The following is a 20289-nucleotide window of genomic DNA, read 5'->3' as shown; positions in this document are numbered from 1 at the left end:
TCCTGAGCAGATCCAAAGACTCACTGGTGGTAAGGCTCTTCAGAGCCAGAGGACTCTATTGCAGTCACAACTGTATGGTGAACACATGTGATAGTAATAACTGAAGCATACCCTGAGAATGACCGTGTATGGCAGATGCACCTGAATGCATGTTCCGAGCTGGTGAATCTGGGTGTGGCCAAAGTGAAGATTTGTTCCTTTCTATGAGGAACATCTGAGCCCCCAGCCCATCTTGTGGAACACAGGCCATACGGGGGTCCAGGTCCCAAGTTTTGGGCTGCATGAAGGTTGCCAGCTGGAGGTCGTTAGGAAAAGAGTGCTAAGTGAAAAGGCTAAAACCACCTGCCTTTTGCAAGCAGTTGCAGTTCTCCTGCCTAGCCCGCGGCTACCAGATTCCTTCCCCTGTATGTAAGCCCCCAATAAAATGCATGTCTTGTTTGCTGGCTCTGGGTCTCTTCTTCAGCCTCTTGAACCTGGTGCCATTCCCAGTGGCATCCACAGGGGTTCAGGCACAACAACAGCTTGTCAACTTCTAGGGTATTTTGGAAATATCCTGGGAGTCTTCCTGGGATTCACAGATGGACCAAGGACCCCACACCCAGGAGGAACTTCTAGGAGTAAGACTCTTTTGGGTGTGAGCTAATTGGTTTGTATTAGGACATTTAGATTCCTATCCTTTCTCCCTCATCTAAGAAATTATTAAACATAAAATGCTCACATGAAATTCTCCCTTATTAATTTGTTCATGCAGTAATTTATTTATATCAGTATAAACTTGTAGATATTTATTTTAATATGTTTAATATGTCATAGTGATAATTTTTCTTTTTCTTTTTTTTTTTTTTTTTTGAGACGGAGTCTCGCTCTGTCGCCCAGGCTGGAGTGCAGTGGCGCGATCTTGGCTCACTGCAAGCTCCGCCTCCCGGGTTCACACCATTCTTCTGCCTCAGCCTCCCGAGTAGCTGGGACTACAGGCGCCCACCACTTCGCCTGGCTAATTTTTTGTATTTTTAGTAGAGATGGGGTTTCACCGCATTAGCCAGGATGGTCTCGATCTCCTGACCTTGTGATCCGCCCGCCTCGGCCTCCCAAAGTGCTGGGATTACAGGCGTGAGCCACCGCGCCCGGCCAGAGTGATAATTTTTCAAAGACGTATTAATGTGAATTTTATACTGCTGCTTTGAAATGTATAAAAAGAAGAGGGTGAAAAAGTCATTAGAAACTCATGTTGTCTCATAGCGCAAAGGAATATTTATATAGAAAAGGAGATAATATGTGGTTACTGACATGACTAAGGGTTAAAGTGGAATTTGTTAAAATTATTATTTTTTTTTTGAGGCGGAGTCTTGCTCTGTCACCCAGGCTGGAGTGCAGTGGTGCTCCAGCTCACTGCAACCTCTGCTCCCGGGTTTGAGCAATTCTCCTGCCTCAGCCTCCTGAGTAGCTGATATTACAGGCGCGCGCTGCCATGCCCAGATAATTTTTGTATTTTTTTTTAGTAGATACGGGTTTTCACCATGTTGGCCAAGCTGGTCTCAAACTCCTGACCTCAACTGATCCGCCTGCCTCGGCCTCCCAAAGTGCTGGGATTACAGGCGTGAGCCACAGTGCCCGGCCTAAAATTATTTTTTAAATAAGTGTTTAGTAATGCAGATAATTAAATTTTTGCAACAGAAAAGTTGCAAAGATTATAGAGAGGGTGCCTGTCTATCCAGCATACAGTTTTTCCTCTTGTTAATATCTTATGTCTACTTTCATACTTACAGTACCGCTACAACTAAACCAGTATTGATACATTATTATTAATCAAAGTCCGTATTTCTTTTAGAATGCCTTGCCTTTTCCTAATGTTCTTTTTCTGTTTCAGAATCCTATCTAGGATACAACATTACATTTAATCATAATGTTTCCTTAGTCTTCGCTGGTTTGTGACAATTTTCAGACTTGTTTTTGATGACCTTTATGTTTTGAGGAGTACTGGTCAGATATTTCATAAAATGATCCTCAATTTGGGTTTGTCAGATGTTTTCCTCATGATTAGCCTGAGGTTATGGTTTCTGGAGTGGAAGACCACAGCTATAAAGTGGCATTTCCATAACAACCTATCAAAGGTATATGCTATCAACATGACTTATCACTGATGATACCAAGTTTGATGACCTGGCTGAAGTAATATTTGTCAGGCTTCTCCCCTATCAAGCTACTCTCCCTACTCCATTTCTGTATTCTTTGGAAAGTAATACTCATGGATTAGGGAGTTGTGCTCCACCTACCTGAAGGGGCAGTATCTATATAAATTCTTTGGAAATTTTTCTGTGTAAGAGATTTGTCTATTCTCCCTTATTAATTTGTTTATGTAATCATCTATTTCTATCAGGATAAACTCGTGAATATTTATACTTTGGGTTACAATTCAATACTACTTTATATATTTTGTTGCTTAAATTCTTCCAGCTTTGGTCTTTTGGAAACTCTTTCAATTGGTGTGCGCTCTCTCTCTCTTTCTCTCTTGTGTGTGTGTATGTGTTTGTGTGTGTGCATGTGTGTGTGTGTGTGAGAGAGAGAGAGAGAGAAAGAGAGAGAATGTTTTAGCTTTCTTTACTTTCCAGGCTCATCTTTCACATTCCCTGTCTAGCCCTAGTATCAGCTATTTCTCCAGGGAACCTTGATTACCCTTATTACAGAATGGTATTAGAAACAAAGAGATGGGTGCTGATATGCTAGTGGGGTGGTGGTGTTTCTAGACCCTGTCAACTTGGAAAGATATGAGCAGTATACTAACCCCTTGTATACATATATATCTATAATTATTTCTGTATTTATTAATCTGTATCTGTATTAAGCTAAAGATAAATTCATTCGGATGTCCCATGCTCTATATTTAAAGAAAAAAGTTAGCAGCAGATGGTGTGTCATAGAGTTGCATTTCAGTTTGAGAATTCACCAGTGCCACTTTTCCTGGTATGAACATTTCTGAAAGTCATTGATGAAGAGAAATGACTCATCTGGTAAAGAAAATAGTCCCAATAGCAGTTTCTTACTTGATTTGGCAGAAATGAAGGAGCACCACCTAGCATCAGTAAATGGTGCCAGTAAAGCACCTGTAATTTAAAACAAATTTTATAGCCCAGGTCTTTTTGTTTCTAAGTCTTTCTGCCATTGCAAAAATAATGTCTTCTTTGTTAGCCTAGGGCTTTTGCAAGCCAAGTTAGTGGAGGAAAGTCTCTCTCATCGACAGTCAGTGATATGGTAAGGGAAGAAAAAGCACAGTATATTTCCATTACAGAGAGGTGATTGTGAAGATCAGGTATTCAGGAATGGAGTTCTCAAGAAATGTTTCTCACAATTTGAAAAATGGAGAAATGCCTGGAGAGCTGTATGGGCCAACATCAGCTCTATCTGAGCATCTTATAAAAATATCTGAAAGCATAAATTGACAGTTAAGGAAAATGTGGGAGAACCAGTTTTGAAGTGCACTAAGAGATGGCACTAAAGATATGCCATAACTTTTCACAAACATCTGATCTGAGAAACTTCCACTTTTCAGGTAGGGAGAAATACTTGAAAGAAAAGGAAATATGAAAGGGAAGTTCAGGAGGGAACAATGTAACTGAAGGTTTGCTAAAATAGAAAAAGACCAATTAAAATCATAATAAGCATTTAGCATGTTTTCAGACTAAAAAGATAAGACTTCATGAACATATTAATAATACATATTAATCCATATTAATCACCATTCCTGGCTTATATTATCTACTTGTATATAGAATGTATCCATACGTTTTGATGTGGGCTGGATATTTTATGTGAGAGTACTAATACAGGGTATACATTTTGAATACAGGTTATTCTGGGTACAATTATATTTATCTTGGCCAAACATTTTTAAGTGTGTATTGACAATATAGCACAGACAAACAATTTGAAATTTCATTTTAAAACCAAAGCAAGATACATGTTATTCTATAAACATACCCTAATAGTATGTTTATGAAATGGAGGAAAATTTAGAGCTAAGTATTTTCAGAATTGATATTATTTTGAAAATGTTCAAACCCACAGCAGAATCGTGTGTGAATTGTTGAGTGTGGTTCTGCACTAAGTTTTCCAAGGCAAAGAGGCGACAGAAAGTGCATGGTATTGTGGCAAATAGAGGCTTCAAGAAAACAATGCATCTTGTTAAAGAAGGTATGGTTGTACAAAGCACATTTTATTTCTCTTCATTAACTTGTTGGCTTATTCCTTATTTTTATGATCATTTTAACTAACGAAGCACTCATAGTAGAAATAAAAGATTTCACAAAGATTTCAATCATGAGTGATGGGGAACAGAAAAGCAGTGTAATAGAATTCCCTTCTAGTTATCTTTTGTCAACAATAAAATAACTAAACCTTCTGTGGCTCTCACTATATGAGCTTTCCATGGGTAGTGAAGGTCATCTCATTTATCACGTGTGAATGTTTAATGATAATGACTAGCATTTATTGAAAGCTTGCTATATGCAAGGCACTATGATAAGATACCTAGTAACTTATGCCGTCATAACAATTACCCCGTTTTACAGATGAGGGACTTGAAGTTTAAAAAGATGTATTACTTGTACAAGTTCTACACCGAGTAAATGGCAGAACCAAGTCTTAAATTCAGGTCTGACATAAAGAGGATCTTTTCATCTGGAAGTTTGTTTGGACATTATTCTAAAATTTTCCTGTAACTAAAGAGGAAAAGCATGCCTCAACACTACTATAGTTTTTGTGCATAACTGGGTTGGGGTCATTGTCTTCCTTGATCATGCCCACTCCTAAGACTCTATTAGGGAGCCCCCAAAATATTCTGGACTAAGACTGGAGAAAGCTTTTGAGTGCTTACTGAATCTGGCTTATGAGACCCTATGTTCTAAAAATAAATAGAAAAGTCAGGATTAGAGCCAAATCTCCAAGTCATAAATCAGTTCCAGTAGTGCGTTGAGGTAGGGGCACAGCATATGATTTCTTTGAAGTGAGTTCTTCTCTGCCATTGAAAATCTGATTTCGAACATGCTCCAAAAGTTTGAGGATTAAAACTGCTTTGGGAACTTGGGGAGGGGGCCAGAACTTGGGGAGGGGGCCAAATCAGAGTTCTGGAAAGACTTACCTACGTCTGTGCTTGAACCTATCCAGCTCCCATGACATGCCTTAATGATGGTTTGTCCTGATATCTTGTGAGGCCCCATCTGGCAGACTTGTTAGCTTAAATACTGGTCTATGCAGTTTATATGTACAAAATGTCATTGACTTCCTACTCCTAGCTTTAAGTAATGGGCTTTCTTGTCAACCTTTTTTTTTTTTTTTTTTTTTTTTTTTTTTTTTACCTATTCCTAATAGAGTCAAGCCATTTTTTGCTTCTGGACTACTGTTAAGTCAACTAAAGCTTTATTATAACTGAAGACTGAATCTTATGGTAGAAGCTAGGCAATACAACAGACTAAAAGTGTACATATTCCCCCAGTTGTTTTTTTTTTTTTTTTGAGACGAAGTCTTGCTCTGTCGCCCAGGCTGGAGTACAGTGGCAGGATCTCAGCTCACTGCAAACTTGGCCTCCCGGGGCTGTTCTCCTGCCTCAGCCTCCCGAGTGGCTGGGACTACAGACTCCTGCCACCAGGCCCGGCTAATTTTTTGTATTTTTAGTAGAGACCGGGTTTCACCGTGTTAGCCAGGATGGTCTCGATCTCCTGACCTCGTGATCTGCCCGCCTCGGCCTCCCAAAGTGCTGGGATTACAGGCGTGAGCCAGCGCACCCGGCCAGTATTCCCCCAATTTTTAAGCCATTTTAGTCAATGAGTTTATGATTTAAATCAGTGATTTTCATACGGTACTCTGAAGACTAAGGTTTTTGGAAGTGACTGAGGTACCATGGAGGACAAGATGAGAAAAGAATGCACTCTATAGTAGGTGCTACATTTTGCTGCTCAAATCCTCCCTTCAGAACTGAAGGATTTATTTTGATAGCTGCTGGGAGTGCCGCTTGATAATCCCCAGCTGTCAGCTCTCCCTGGGAATTGCTTTTTGCAGAAGAGAGCTGTCTTCTCCCAGCATGAAACAACTCTGAGGGACCATCCTAGCTTCAGAGCACCCCATAGAGTTGTGGCCCTGTTGTGACCGTATTGCTTAACCCCCTCTGTCCAGTCTTGCATCTTTTACTTCCCTTACAGGTGCCAATCCCAGAGCACTCCCTAGTAGACTTTCTGCATGCTAATTTCTTCCAAGTCTGCTTCCCAGGGAACTTTGACCTACAGTAAAATCAACCATAGCAGCTCTTTTATCATATAAATGATATTTAGGTATCCTATATGTGATATTTGTGTAAGATTTTATGTAAACTAAATTTAAAAATCTTTAAAAGCCACTGGTCTATTAAACAAATGCTTCACCTCATATGAAAAATCATCATTAGAGTTTTGTGAAAGACGAATTTATTTAGGTGCGTCTCTCCAAAGTAATACCTAGGGAGGGTGTTTTCCTTTTGTACCTGTTTCTTCTTAACCTTTATTTATATGTTCTGTTTACATACATAACTCTTGTGCCCTTTAAAACAGAAAATACATTAAAAAATTATGACTTAAGGTCCTTCAGAAGTAGCCTGCTGTGGCTACCTGGTGCTGTGGCCTCCTGGAAAAACTAATCATGACTATTTTTAGAATTTTATACCTAAAAAATGAAGAGAACATTAACAGAAACAATCATGACAGACCAGAGAAGGACATTCAGTAGATGGTACATATTTCAAATATGGATAATGTCATTACATATCCTGCTACTCCCAGAAAAATCTTTTAAAGTTTTTGTCTTAACTGTGGTATTAATAAGTACATTGTATATAAAATTTTCTTACATAAAACCTCCTCACATTAAAAATAGACTATAAACTAGCCTCTTATAATACTGGGGGAAACCAATAGCAAAAAAGGTCCATGGTTTTATGATACAAGTTACTGTATTCTGTGGTATTTTGGAAAACTGGCAAGGAAATTTCCAACTAAGTCAATGAAAGATTAAATGATAAACTTTAATTGCTGAAAAGATAACTCAAATTTAATAAACATAAATATGTTTTGGATCCCTAGCAGGCTTCTGCAGAGTTTATTCGATAATTCTAACTTACACAATAGTCAAGGCAACAGAAAGAAGAAAAATACAGCTTGGAGGCAGAGGTTGGTCTTGATCTTGGTTTTCCTACTTCTCCTTTCCTGGGAAGCCATACATGTCATGTCTTGGCATTCTGTTCCGGCAATAGGGATAAGGAAAAAAGATAACCTCTGTTCACCCTCAGATGTTTGTTGTTGCTTTGGTCATTCCAGACTGGATGTGGCAGCCATTAACTGAGAAGTAGAACATGTGATAGGGAGTCGGAAGAGACACTCAGAAGGCAGAGTTATAAAAGAGTATTATTTATTAGAAAGAATAACAAAGTATATACATGTCATTTAACACATATGTCTGGGCTACTAGGACACTGTAATAGTGGATTTCTTCTGAAGCCTAAAATACCACGCTTCGATACTTGAGAATTTCTGCTCACAAAAAAGCTTAAGAGTTTTTTGTAAAAATTAAAATGCAGGCTGGGTGCAGTGGCTCATGCCTGTAATCCCAGCACTTTGGGAGGCCGAGGTGGGCGGATCATGAGGTCAAGAGATCGAGACCATCCTGGCCAACATGGTGAAACCCCGTCTCTACTAAAAATACAAAAATACGGGCATGCTTGCATGTGCTTGTAATCCCAACTACTCCTGCTGAGGCAGGAGAATTGCTTAAACTCGGGAGGCGGAGGTTGCAGTGAGTCGAGATCGTGCCACTGCCCTCCAGCCTGGCAACAGAGCGAGACTTCGCCTCAAAAAACAAAACAAAAAATTAAAATGTAGTAAATAAAGGTCTATTAAAAAATACTGAACAAATGTGAAGTTCTGGTAGTATCAGTGACCGTACGTATTGTAAAATATCCTTTTTGGAAAAATAGTGAATCAACCAAACACTGAAAATACATTTTCTCCTAAAATACACAAGTGTATAGTGGAAATACTGTATATGTATCCAAATAACAGCAGTATTCTTTTATCAGAAGTGAATAGCTTTATAAATTATAATGTATACATCAACCCATGCTCTTTGTGCATAGTAAGTATACTTTTGGAGTCAAAGAACTTCAAAGTACAACAAGCTCTAGATCTTTTTTGTTAGTGGTCTATATGAAGACCATGAGTAGACGAAGTGGGTTTACTTGATAAATATTTTGACGGCCTATTATGTCCCAGGCATTGTGTTAGGCACTAGCAATGCAATTATAGAATGACAGACATGTTCTCTTCCCTTGTGAAGCCTCTTGATTAATTTAATAATTAATCAATTATTAAAGCAGCAGCTGACAAACAAGCTATTGCAATATAGCATGAGAAGTGCTGACCTGGAAAGCACAGGGTTGCACACGAGAAACCAAGCCATAATGAAGAACCAGAACTGGATTTAAAGGAGTCAGAGAAGTTTCCCTGGAGGACATGATGTCTCATTTGAAGTCTTAAGGCTGTGTAGATGTTGGTCAGTCTGGTGGGGAGCAGTTAAAGAAGTAAAACATGTACAAAGTTCTGGACGTAAGAAAGCATATCTCTTTAAAGGAACTGGGGAAAAGTTCAGCATAGTTGAATCCTGGAAATGGAGAGTGGCAGTATAGAGAGATGAGGTATGCAAGAACCAGTACATGAAGAGCCTTGTAAAATGTATTAAGGCATAAGGACTTTATCATAATGAAAACAGAAAGCCATTGAAAAGATTTAGGTCAAGGATATCAGAATCATGTTAGAATAATGCTTTAGAAAGATCTGTAACTACAAAGTGGAAAATGAAGGTAGGGAGGCTAATCAGGATTCTCAGCATGCCAGGTGAGATGATGGCAGAATGGACTCAGTTAGTGATGTTAGCAATGAATAGAAGTAGAAAGATTATATTTTTAGAAGTAAAATAGAGTTGGTACTTGGTTACATGTAGGTAGTATAGGAAACACAGAGTCAAGGATGTCACCTACAACTCCTGCTTGAGCAGTTAGGGAAAGGATTGTGTCATTTGCTGAGATGGGAAACAGGAATTAAAGATTTGGGAGAAGAATGCTGCGCTCTTGTTTGGACATGCTGAATCTCAGGTACTATGGGATAACCAAGTGCAAATAAATACTGGGCAAGCAATTGAATGTATGAGTCTTAAATTCTGTACAGTGCTCTGATCTAGAGATGCAAATTGGGGAGCTGTTAGGATGCAAATGGTAACTCTGCAGCCATGGGAGTGGTGACATTGCCGAGCTGCTGTGTGGAGTGATGTGAGAGCAGGCTGTTGGACTGAACTCCAACGCATACCAAAGATTAAATGTTGGGCAGAGAGACAGGAGTTGCAAATGACCTCAAATCTACCAATACTCCTGAAGCCATAGTTTGTAAATAAGTTTATATTCTTCTCGGCCAACTCTATTACCAGGCATGAAAGTCTATATTTTTTTTTTTTTTGAGATGGAGTTTCACTCTTGTTGCCCAGGTTGGAGTGCAAGGGCGCAATCTCGGCTCACTGCAAACTTTGGCTTCCGGGTTCAAGCGATTATCCTGCCTCAGCCTCCTCAGTAGCTGGGATTACAGGCATGCGCAACCATGCCTAGCTAATTTTGTATTTTTTTTTTTAAGTAGAGACGGGGTTTCTCCATGTTGGTCAGGCTAGTCTCGAACTCCCGACCTCAGGTGATCCGCCCGCTTCGGCCTCCCAAAGTGCTGTCCCAGCACTTTTATAGGCGTGAGCCACCGCGCCTGGCCGTCTTACATTTTTCTTCTTCTCCCTTCAATTGTAAAGTCATAAATTGGTAATGAAAGCATTTAAAACACCTGAAATTAATAAACATTTGTAAAATAACTATTAAAACAATCTATGAACCACACCAATAGCCTCTGATTGCTCCAAACCTGGCTTTGACTATTTTGAGCTTTCTATATTACAACAGATCTTTACTGATACTGTAATTTTTCCTCTATCATTCTGTAAGTTTTGCCTTTCCTGATTGCCTGGATAGTCTTTAGTGGATTTGCAGCTTGGTGACAGCCTAGAGAGATTTTCTGTGGTCAAAACATGATTAAATAGAGATTTGTTGGTCAGAAGATAACCATGAACCATAATACCCACAAGGGAAAGATCCAGATGCAGTTTTGGGTGGGTCGATGGGGATTTACCTCATATGCTTTCTTTTATTTCACAAAATGTGTTCTGTTCTTTACTTTCATATCTGTAGGAACAGAAATGGGAATGTGGCCTCTAGGGTGTGCTGATGTATGTTTAACAGCTGGCTTTCAAGGAAAAAAAAGAGATCTGGTTTGTAGTGTTTACTAATTTTTTTGGTGTAAATACTCTTACCATGGCCAATTTCAAACTACCAACTTGACGGCACTGAAGGCAGAAAAAGTGTTCAGAGTTGGCTCTTGTAAGCCAGTGCAAGCTTGCTCCAGCACACTACTGGACTACGAATGATCTGCCTGTAGCCAGGAATGGGAAAATACCTTGCCCATGACAGCTTAAGGTATGAGAGAACAGAATTCTACAAAATACAGAGTTTTTACTTTAAGAAAAATGGATTTACTCATCTACAGTCTGTTTATTTGTAGACTTCGACCTTTTTCTTTTGAATTACGGACTGGCCGTATGAGTATGCATTATATAATAACCTTAGCATTGTAACTTCTATTTCTTTATTCATAAGCAATAACAGTTTCTAAAACTGGCTTGTATTTGAGATTGAAATGATGAGAATCATTTTCAATCTAATTTTTTTTTTTTTTGAGATGGGGTCTCGCTCTGTTACCCAGAGTGCTGGAGTGCTCACTGCAAGCTCTGCCTCCCGGGTTCACGCCATTCTCCTGCCTCAGCCCCCTGAGTAGCTGGGACTACAGGCGCCTGCCACCACACCCGGCTAATTTTTTGTACCTTTAGTAGAGACGGGGTTTCACCATGTTAGCCAGGAAGGTCTCGATCTCCTGACCTTGTGATCCACCCGCCTCAGCCTCCCAAAGTGCTAGGATTACAGGCGTGAGCCACCGCGCCCGGCCCAATCTAATTCTTTATACCATGAACCAAATAAATTACCACTTTTATTTCAGGATATTAGTATAATCTGCATTCTAATATATTTCATAAAAGAAAATATTTTATTTCCATTACATAGGCAAAGTTTGTTTTTTCCCATATCAAAGCCAATTATTTGATGGTATACTGTACTAACCAATAATATGTGTAGAAATAATAACAGCAAAATATCTTATTTCTTTATATAATTTAATATATACCCTATTAACACCAGTGTGCAGATGTACAGTATTGACAGTATACTAAATAGTTATTATTAAAAATTACTTTAAAAATGTTTTCAACATTAGGTACTGGTGGAACCAGAGCTGTTATTTTGTACATCATATCGTTTATCTGTTGCAAAGGAAAAGTAAAATTTCCAGTAGCATTAGAAAAAAATGTACTTATCTTTTATGTAGCTATACAAAATCTCATGACATCTACTGAAAACCTCACAATTCTACTGTGCACTAATAAAAACACCTTTTCAAACAACTTGCACTTATACTGAGTTCATAAAGGTTACTATAAAAATATTGCAAACGCAATAAAAACACAATGATACCGTACAAAGTCTTTTGTTTTTTAAAAGTCAAATTTTAAAAGGCCTGTATTTATATAAATGCGCAATACTTTTTAGTGAACCTGACTAACATTTTTGTTTAGGATTATCTGATTTTAGAAAACTAAGTTAAATGTTTTTCCTTATTTTCTGTTTCAGAATGAGAAGACACTGAGAATGCACAGAGGTTTAGAAATAAGATTGGGTAAAAGCTTTATAAAGTGGGATAGCAAGCACTCTACATGTTGCCCTACCAAAGATACAAATGTCTGACTGCCCCAATTTTCTGAAATTTAACTTGAATTCTAAATCTTAACTACCCCTTTCCTTTATAATCTTTGAGATAAAAGTGTAAAGATTTTAGGTTCTCTAACAAAACCCAAAGTATCACTAAAGCCATTCTCCATTTTCAAAGAATATTTAAAGAAATGAGTATTTCAATATAAAACCTGAAAATGCTGAATTAAGACACCTTAATAACATGGCTAGCCAATTACTGACGTGACTTTCGCCTTAGAAAAAGATTATCAAAATTGGCTAAGTTCCAAATTTAAGCATTTGGTTTTATACTGTTAATATTGTACCTTTCTGATATAGATATCAAAGAAAAATGATCTGATTTTTTTCCTGAAAACAACAGTAAAATATAAATTTTTTGTGAAAAAATCCATGTCAAGATAGGAAATACATTGTTTCAAAACTCAGAATAATTGTTATGAAAGAACTATAAAATTATAAATTTCTATAAAAAAACACTGAAAATGTCTCTCTAGGAAAAAATATGCAACTTGTTAGACACAAGAAAATATGGCATTACCATAGGGTGCAGTCAACTAGGCTATGAGACTTTAAAAACTCACAAAAAGTAATTAGCACCAAAATTGTCTGAAACTTCAAATGATATACTAAAGTAGGTCTAGGTCCAAATGTTACATTTTAGAAAAGTTATATTTAACCTGGGAGCTTTCCCCAGCAATAATAAATATATTATTTTCAACCTTTAGAAAACGTTCTATCTTTACTGATTTTCATCACAATATTAAGGTAGTGTATGCTAATTATCATTTACCTTAGTTTAGGCTGGGTAGGGACAATTGAAATCCAAATATTTCCCAAATAATATGAGATTATTTGGTGGGGAGGGTGAGTGGGGAGCAGTTTTCTAAGTGAAACTTACTTTTAGCTTGTTTCATACTTTTTCTTCTAAAATGTTTTATTGGAACTCTTTATAAGAACTATATTGCTTGATTTGAATTCCACGTCCTGTTATTTTCCCTGTTCACTTTCTGGTGGTGTTACTTAAGATTTGGCTTGGGGATAGAGGTGTATAAAGGAGACAGAGCTCATAGTAGTGAAACAAGAGTTTTGAATAAGCTAATGTATATTCAAAATATATATTCAACCCTGTTATGATCAAGAGTTTAGTTTTAAGTGACATCCATGTATAAATTTACTTACAAAACAGCCAGCACACAATTTGAAACAAGGCAAACTTTTTCGGTTGTCAAAAAGTGAAATATATAACTTCTTCAATTACATATATGGCTACCAAATGTCAAACAATTCAATTCGGCCATGTTTTACTGTTGCACATAAATAATAACAAGGCAAAGAACAGCAACTAGTCCAAGGGCTTGCAGGCCAAGGAACCACAGCATAACCCAAAAGAAAATGACTATTACTGGTTCCACAATTCGTTCTCCAAAATACATCCTTGTGAAGCCCATGTTGATAAGGTTTTTGTTCAGTTCACCAAAAAGTGTTCCCATTTTCTTGTAGTCATCTCCAACAGGTTCACGAGTGTGGTTCTGTGAGTCTTCAACATCCTTAAAAAAAAAAAAAGACAAAATATAAACATAACATGAGAAATACGTAAACGTCTTTAAGAATCTTAGTTCTTTATCTTCCAAAGTGCTGGGCATACTTCAGATAATTATTCTACAAGTACCTGTTAATACAATGGGAATGTTCTTTTTGATCCTGGAATTGCACAAAAATGACTGCTCAAGTGAAGAATCATGTTTGTATTTCTCTTGTGAGTGACCATGATTTCAGAACACCCTTTTCTGCCACCCTCCTGTTTTATGAGGCAAGGCCTGATTGCTCTGTCCTGGTAAGATTCTTTTTAGACGGTTCCTTTGACACTAAGACTTTAAGAAACCGAGCCTCAGATGACCAAAGCATGTTTGCTGTTACTATTGAGCAATCCTCAGCCACTACTGCTGTGATCTTTGTCATAGGCTCAGCTAAGCAGACTTCAGCGCAGGCCCTTGCATAGTTTCCTGTTCACTATATAGATGCCCTAAATGCCTCTTATTAATTTCATCAGGAGAAACAAATAGTTTTAATACAAATTTTTTTTTTACAATACGGCCAAATGTCTACCCAGTAGTTACTATCCCAGAAAATGTCTACGTACACCCAATTATGCATACCAAAAGTATTATTTCTATTATCTTCCAGTTGTATTACAATTAAGGCCATGACAGTTAGTAAGCTACTGTCTCTTGGCTTCAAACCCACTCTTTGGAATTCTGCAAGCATTTCTGTCTCCCTGTTAGGCTCTGCCAATAGAGGGACCAGCGTGACACTTCACAGGTAGAGAAGGAAGAAGGAATTTGCTGTTTCCTTCAGACGGGTTTCTTAATCCTGTTAAGTCTCACTCTAGCAACAATTCTTCACTCTGACAGCAATAGTGCCTGCTAGTAATAGCAGCTGATTGCAATTTGGGGGTTTTCCAACACTTGTAGAACCAATCTCAGTGTGCCTTCTTGAGATACCAGCTCCAATTACTGGGTGCTTCTTCCTCAGATACCTGGTTCCCAGGTCTATAGGCTCCCTTCTCTGAACTCAGAGAAATCAGCACCAGGCAAGCAGTGACCTATTCTCAAAAGTCTGAATTTCAGCTCCATGGGGGCCTTTTTGAAGCTTCTCAGTTTCAGTAAGTCCATCTATCCCTTTTTCTTTCTGCCCAGTCCTAAGAGTGGTTGTCTTGGTGATATTTTAGTGCAGTGGTTTTTAAACTTTAGCATGCGTTAGAATCCGCTGGAGGGCTTGTTGAAGCACAGATTGCTGGGCCTACTACTAGAGTTTCTGATTCAGTAAGTCAGGGGTGAAGCTTGGAGTCCGAGAATTTGCATTTCTAGGAAGTTTCTAGGTGATGCTTATGATGCTGCTCTGGTGACCATGCTTTTCCAATACCCAGTTAACAATTACTTATATTAAATTATCTTTGTTAAAATAATTGGTATAGTTTCTCTCCCCCCGCAGACCCTAGTAGAATCACAAAAGAAAAACTATGTCATGTAGATGAGATAATAATTTATTAAATCTATTTTATTTAGGAGGCATGATTCAAATAATTATTGAGTTATTTGCTCATAGTATGTACATGATGGAGAATTTATTATATGTTTAAAAAGCCTTTAGATATAGGGCTTCACATAATAAATATTAAATACCATTAAGTATGCCGTATAGGCCAAAGGAAAGCAAAATTAATTATCTTATAAGGGAGTGTCACAAAAATCACCTGCCACAAAGAGCCAATGAATTTGAGGAAGTTTTAAGACATTCTTCAAATATCTGAATCAAACTTACATTCTTTTAGTAGAAACCAAAGCTTGATCATTTCAGTCATCAATGAGTAAATAATCAAAAATATTTTTTTCATTAAAGAAATGAGGGCTATATGAAGCCTTATTTTCTTTTGTACACATAGAGTTTAAAATAAATCTTTAAGGGAAGAATGAAAAAAATCTAACTTTTGTTTAAAATAGAAAATCAGACAAAATGATTTTCTGTATGACTTTAAGAAATGGGCTTTTCCCATATACTAGTAATTTATGTACAGTAATGAGTACCAAGGGGGACTGATGAGGTAGTAGAAAAATGAGACTCACTGGGGCATCTTTGTTGAGTCTACATCATGTGTTCAAGCCAGATTTGCTTTTGAGCTATACTTTTATATAATTTTTTTTTTGAGACAGTTTTGTTCTTGTTGCCCAGGCTGGAGTGCAATGGCACAATCTCGGCTCACTGCAAACTCCACCTCACACTTCAAGCAATTCTCCTGCCTTAGCCTCCCAAGTAGCTGGGACTACAGGCATGCACCACCATGCCTGGCTAATTTTTTGTATTTAGTAGAGACAGGGTTTCACCATGTTGGTCAGACTGGTCTTGAACTCCTGACCTCAGGTGATCCACCTGCCTTGGCCTTCCCAAGTGCTGGAATTACCAGCATGAGCCACTGTGCCCGGCCTATTTTATATAATTTTTAAAATTACTTTTGGATTTTCACTTCTATCAGAAAAAGAGTGAGAAAAACAAAATGTTGTAGAGTTATCTAGGGAGTTCACATCCAGGCTGCAACACTTTAACTGAGTGACATGACCTTAGCCAAATTACTTCACTTTGCCTGAACTTCAGTTTTCTAATCCATAAAATGATTTATGTGATCCTTTTCTGATACTGATAGTTTTCTCTTAAGTTATAATTTGTGGATCTTTTCTTTTTTTAAAAAATTGATTTCTAAATTATTTTTTCCTTCACTGATATATTACGACTGGGTCAATTTTATGTTTCTTGTACTTTGATATGATCCATAACAATATACTACATTAAAAAAAAACCCCTTATTCTTGCTTAATATTAAAGCTTTCTTTTCTTTAGGGTAGAACTTGAAGAGTCCTCGATTTAGTATGTAATTCTGCTGATCCCTCATCCCTCTCTATTTCTCCAGTGTTTAGCATGTTGATACTGTTTCTGGCCTTTTTTTCTTCATTTTTTATTAAAGTTCTTAAAAAAAATTTTTTTTTTTTTACTCTTCCCAATTTCTTGTAATCTATGCACTCATTGTACTTTGGGGTTTTTTTGTTGTTACTGAAGCTTTTTAAGACTTTTTTTTTCAGTATTTTTGTGGTTTTAGTACGAAGAAAGTACCCTAATCTGGATGTGGTAGGTACTGTCTGAAGGTTTAAATTCTTTGTAAAATAAATTAAATCTACAAATTCTTGTGGGTTTTTCAGGGGAAGAAGGAGGTGTTGCAACACTTAAATCAAAATAGAGAGTTAGTAAATCAGGCCAGGCGAGGAGACAGCAATGCTCACATTATCTCAGATCTTGAGATTAGCTGGTGGGATTGAGACTGGAAGCTGAAGACCCAGTAAGGACAGGTCTGGGCAAGCTGTGGCTGTCGCAGCCTGCTGCTTCTTCTTTTTTTTAATTATAAAAAAATTTAAGCACACACAAAACTAGAGAAAATAGTATAATAAACCTATATACGTATCAACCAGATTCAGTAATTTCTAAAACTTTGCCACCTTACTGAAATACTTCTTAATCTGGGTAATCTGATGAAGAAGAAAAAAGTTTAAAAAAAAAAATCACTAGGCTAATGCCTAAAAGTAACATATCTTCACAAATGAAGTTCTGTGGAAACATCAAATATATACAGCAATGAATTGGATAGGGGGTTCAAACAACCCTAAAGGAAGACATTTAAGAATGTGGAAAGGGTGTCAGTTTCCAGGCAGGCAAAAGAAAAAAAAAAGAAAAAAGAACGTGGAAAAGGAAAATGAGCAATATTCTTCAATCAGTGAGATTATAGTCAATCTCATTACAGTATTTTATGTATCTAGGCTATCCTCTCAAATAACACAGTTCTAAAGGATACAAAGACTGGTGTGTTGGTAAATGTTTAACAATGGGCTTTGTTGGGGGTGGGGGGAAGCTCTATTTTACAGTGTTTGCCAATTCTGTTGTGATTTCCAATTTCTGTAGTGTTAGTACTTCCACTGTGGCCAATTTCAAACTATTAACAGCCAGCTCACAAAGTTCCTGAACATTTAACAACTCGCTCTTTGAGGACTGGTAGGAGCCAGGACCAGCACTTCACTGTAGGAAGAAGAGATACTTGAAATAAGTTGAGGTAAAGGCCTGCATGGTTATAGTCGATGAGTTTGATCCCTCCCTTCTTTCCGTCAATTGGTGCATTTCTATTTTTTTTTTTTAAGTTTACAAAATTGACAAGCTGAGATAATTAAGTAGAATTAACTTATTACAAATATATTGCAAGTGGGTAAATTGTATTAAGAAAGGGCTATATTACGACTTGAGTTATGAGATACAATGAAATGCATGTGGTGTCACAAAACTACTACAAGTAACAACATATTGCTTTTTCTGGATTGTCTCATGCTCTATCAAAGGTCATCCGATTCAATTATTTTTAGAAGTTCTTGTTTACAATAAAATTTAAACCATCTGGCTGATTTGTGAGGAAGAGGGCTCTCTTGATGCTTCCCAGGTCAGTGAAAGGCACCACCACCCATATGCCAGATCCAAAGGTCAGAACTCTAAGGCATTCTTGACCCCCTCCCTCTCCCTCTTCCCCACGACCCATATCCAGCTCATCACCATATCCTCTTTGTTTTACCTTCTAAATATTTCTTTAAAGTGTATATACTATTCCATCTACTGCTATAATCCTAAGAGTCTACTAAGATCTCTTGACTATTCCAACAGTTTCCTAACACCGCTACTGCACAAGTCCATTAGCTCCCCTATAATCTATATACCACAATGCAGCCACAGTGGTTCTTTCCAAGTACAAATTCAATCATGACACCTCCATCCTGCTTTTAGGATTAAGGCCAAAATCTTTAACATGATCTATGAGGCCCTGCTTAGTATGGCTTCTATCTGGGTCTCTGGCCTCATTCTGTCATCAGCCTTCCTGTCTTTATTTCAGCCACAGATATCTTTCAGCTCTTGCTCGCCACAGGGATTTGCACATGTTCTTTTCTCTGCTTAAAAAACTATTTCCTCTCTCCTTTGCTTAGTTAAGGCATCCTCTCCTTTTGGTCTTAGCTTAAGCTTCAACTCAGTCTCACAGCATCAGATAATGCTCTTTCAATGCATTCTGACTCAATGCCAATGTGTGTTATTATTTGATTAATGTCTACCTGTACTATAAACTTCATGAAGTAGGAGCAGTATTTATTTTTCCTGGCCACAGATATCCTCTGATATGAATATGTAGCAAAGGCTATGTCCTGGGAATAGCAGCATATAGAAACATCTAAATAAATATTTGTTGAATAAACAGGAAGAAATTATCATGTGTTTTTCTGGCAGGCATTAGAGAAGTATTTGATAGATTTTCTACTTTGCTCTTTTTTTTGGCCAAACAAAAGATGGGCACTATTTTCCAAAATATTATTTACTAAAGTAATCTGAAAACAATGTACATATTTTTATGGGATTGGCAGTATTTCTGTTGTGGACATTACTTAGCATCCAGTCTTCTTTCCTTTTCCCTATTAGAACCTTAAATCCAGCCTTCATTCTTCAGGTGAAGTGAATTCTACCTACTCAGTTCCAGAGATGATTCTAAGAGTATTTTTCTCTTTACTAGAGCTAGTTTTGGAAAGGGCATGTGATCCACTTTGGAACAATGACTTTTGCATGTCTTTTGAAAAAATTATTCCTAGCTCTTCTGGGTCAACTTCGGAAAGTGAACCTTATTTTCTTTTATTTCTCCACATATACTCCTCAAGTAAAGAAAACTTGTACTTAATATTAGTTTTCTATTGCTTCCATAAGAATTATAAAGGTAATGGTTTAAAACAACACAAATGTATTATCTTATAGTTCTGTCTATTAGAAGTCATGTTGGCAGGACTGAATTTCTTCCTAGAGGCTCAAGAGAATCTATTTCCGTACTTTTCCAGTTGCTAGAGCTGCCCACATTCCTTGGCTCCTCTTCTTTCATCTTCAAAGCTAGCAGTACTGCACCTCTTTGACCATTCTTCAGTAGTTAACATTTTCCTCTGACTACAGTGAGAAAAAGTTTTTTTTTTAATTTAGAAACTTTTATAGCAATTTTATACCACATCATTTTTACTATATTTTACAAATGTATCAGTCAGCAATGAACTGAAAAACAAAAACCTAGCTTTTCACCACCTTTTGAGAAACACTGGTATAATGAACACCTGTATTTTTTACTGCCTACATTTAACTGTTGTTAACAAACAGAGAGAAATATAGAATTCTTCATAGAGAAATACTGTATAAAGAGGACATAAAATTAGGGGCCTCAAAAGTTTTAATTTTAAATTATTTCTTTAGCTCTTTTTAAAATAATTTCAACTTTTATTTTAGATACAGGGGGTACATGTGCAGGTTTGCTACAAGGGTATACTGCATGATGCTGAGGTTTGGGGTATATATTCCATCACTCAGGTAGTGAGCATAGTACCCAATAGGTAGTTTTTCAACCCACACTCCACTTTCTTCCTCCACTCTCTAGTAGTCCCCAGTGTCTACTGTTGCCATCCTTATGTCCATGAGTACCCAGTGTTTAGCTCCTACTTATAAGTGAGAACATGTGGTATTTGGTTTTCTGTTTCTGCATTAATTTGGTTAGGATAGTGGTCTCCAGCTGTATCCATGTTGACTGCTACAAAGGATATGACTCTGTTCTTTTTTAGGGCTGTGCAGTATTACATAATATATATACATTATGTAATAATATATGTGATATATATATATATATATATATATACACACACACACATATGTATCTCACATTTTCTTTATGC

The 20289-nt window shown here is 37.3% G+C and overlaps 1 protein-coding gene across 1 annotated transcript in view; it reads right to left on the bottom strand.

Annotated features, from left to right (window-relative positions):
• Positions 1 to 11309: 11309 nt before the first annotated feature.
• Positions 11310 to 20289, bottom strand: part of FAM241A (family with sequence similarity 241 member A) — a 42939-nt gene continuing 33959 nt past the window's right edge. Inside the window, exon 2 of the mRNA XM_002815069.4 lies at positions 11310 to 13509. Within this exon, the coding sequence (XP_002815115.1) occupies positions 13264 to 13509 (246 nt within the window). The 3' untranslated portion in view covers positions 11310 to 13263. The remainder of the gene's footprint in view (positions 13510 to 20289) is intronic.

Source organism: Pongo abelii, chromosome 3 (genome assembly GCF_028885655.2).
Source record: "Pongo abelii isolate AG06213 chromosome 3, NHGRI_mPonAbe1-v2.0_pri, whole genome shotgun sequence".
NCBI classification, from domain to species: Eukaryota; Metazoa; Chordata; class Mammalia; order Primates; family Hominidae; genus Pongo; species Pongo abelii.
Note: the sequence above shows the minus strand (reverse complement) of the source record. Positions and strands in the feature narration are given on the sequence as shown.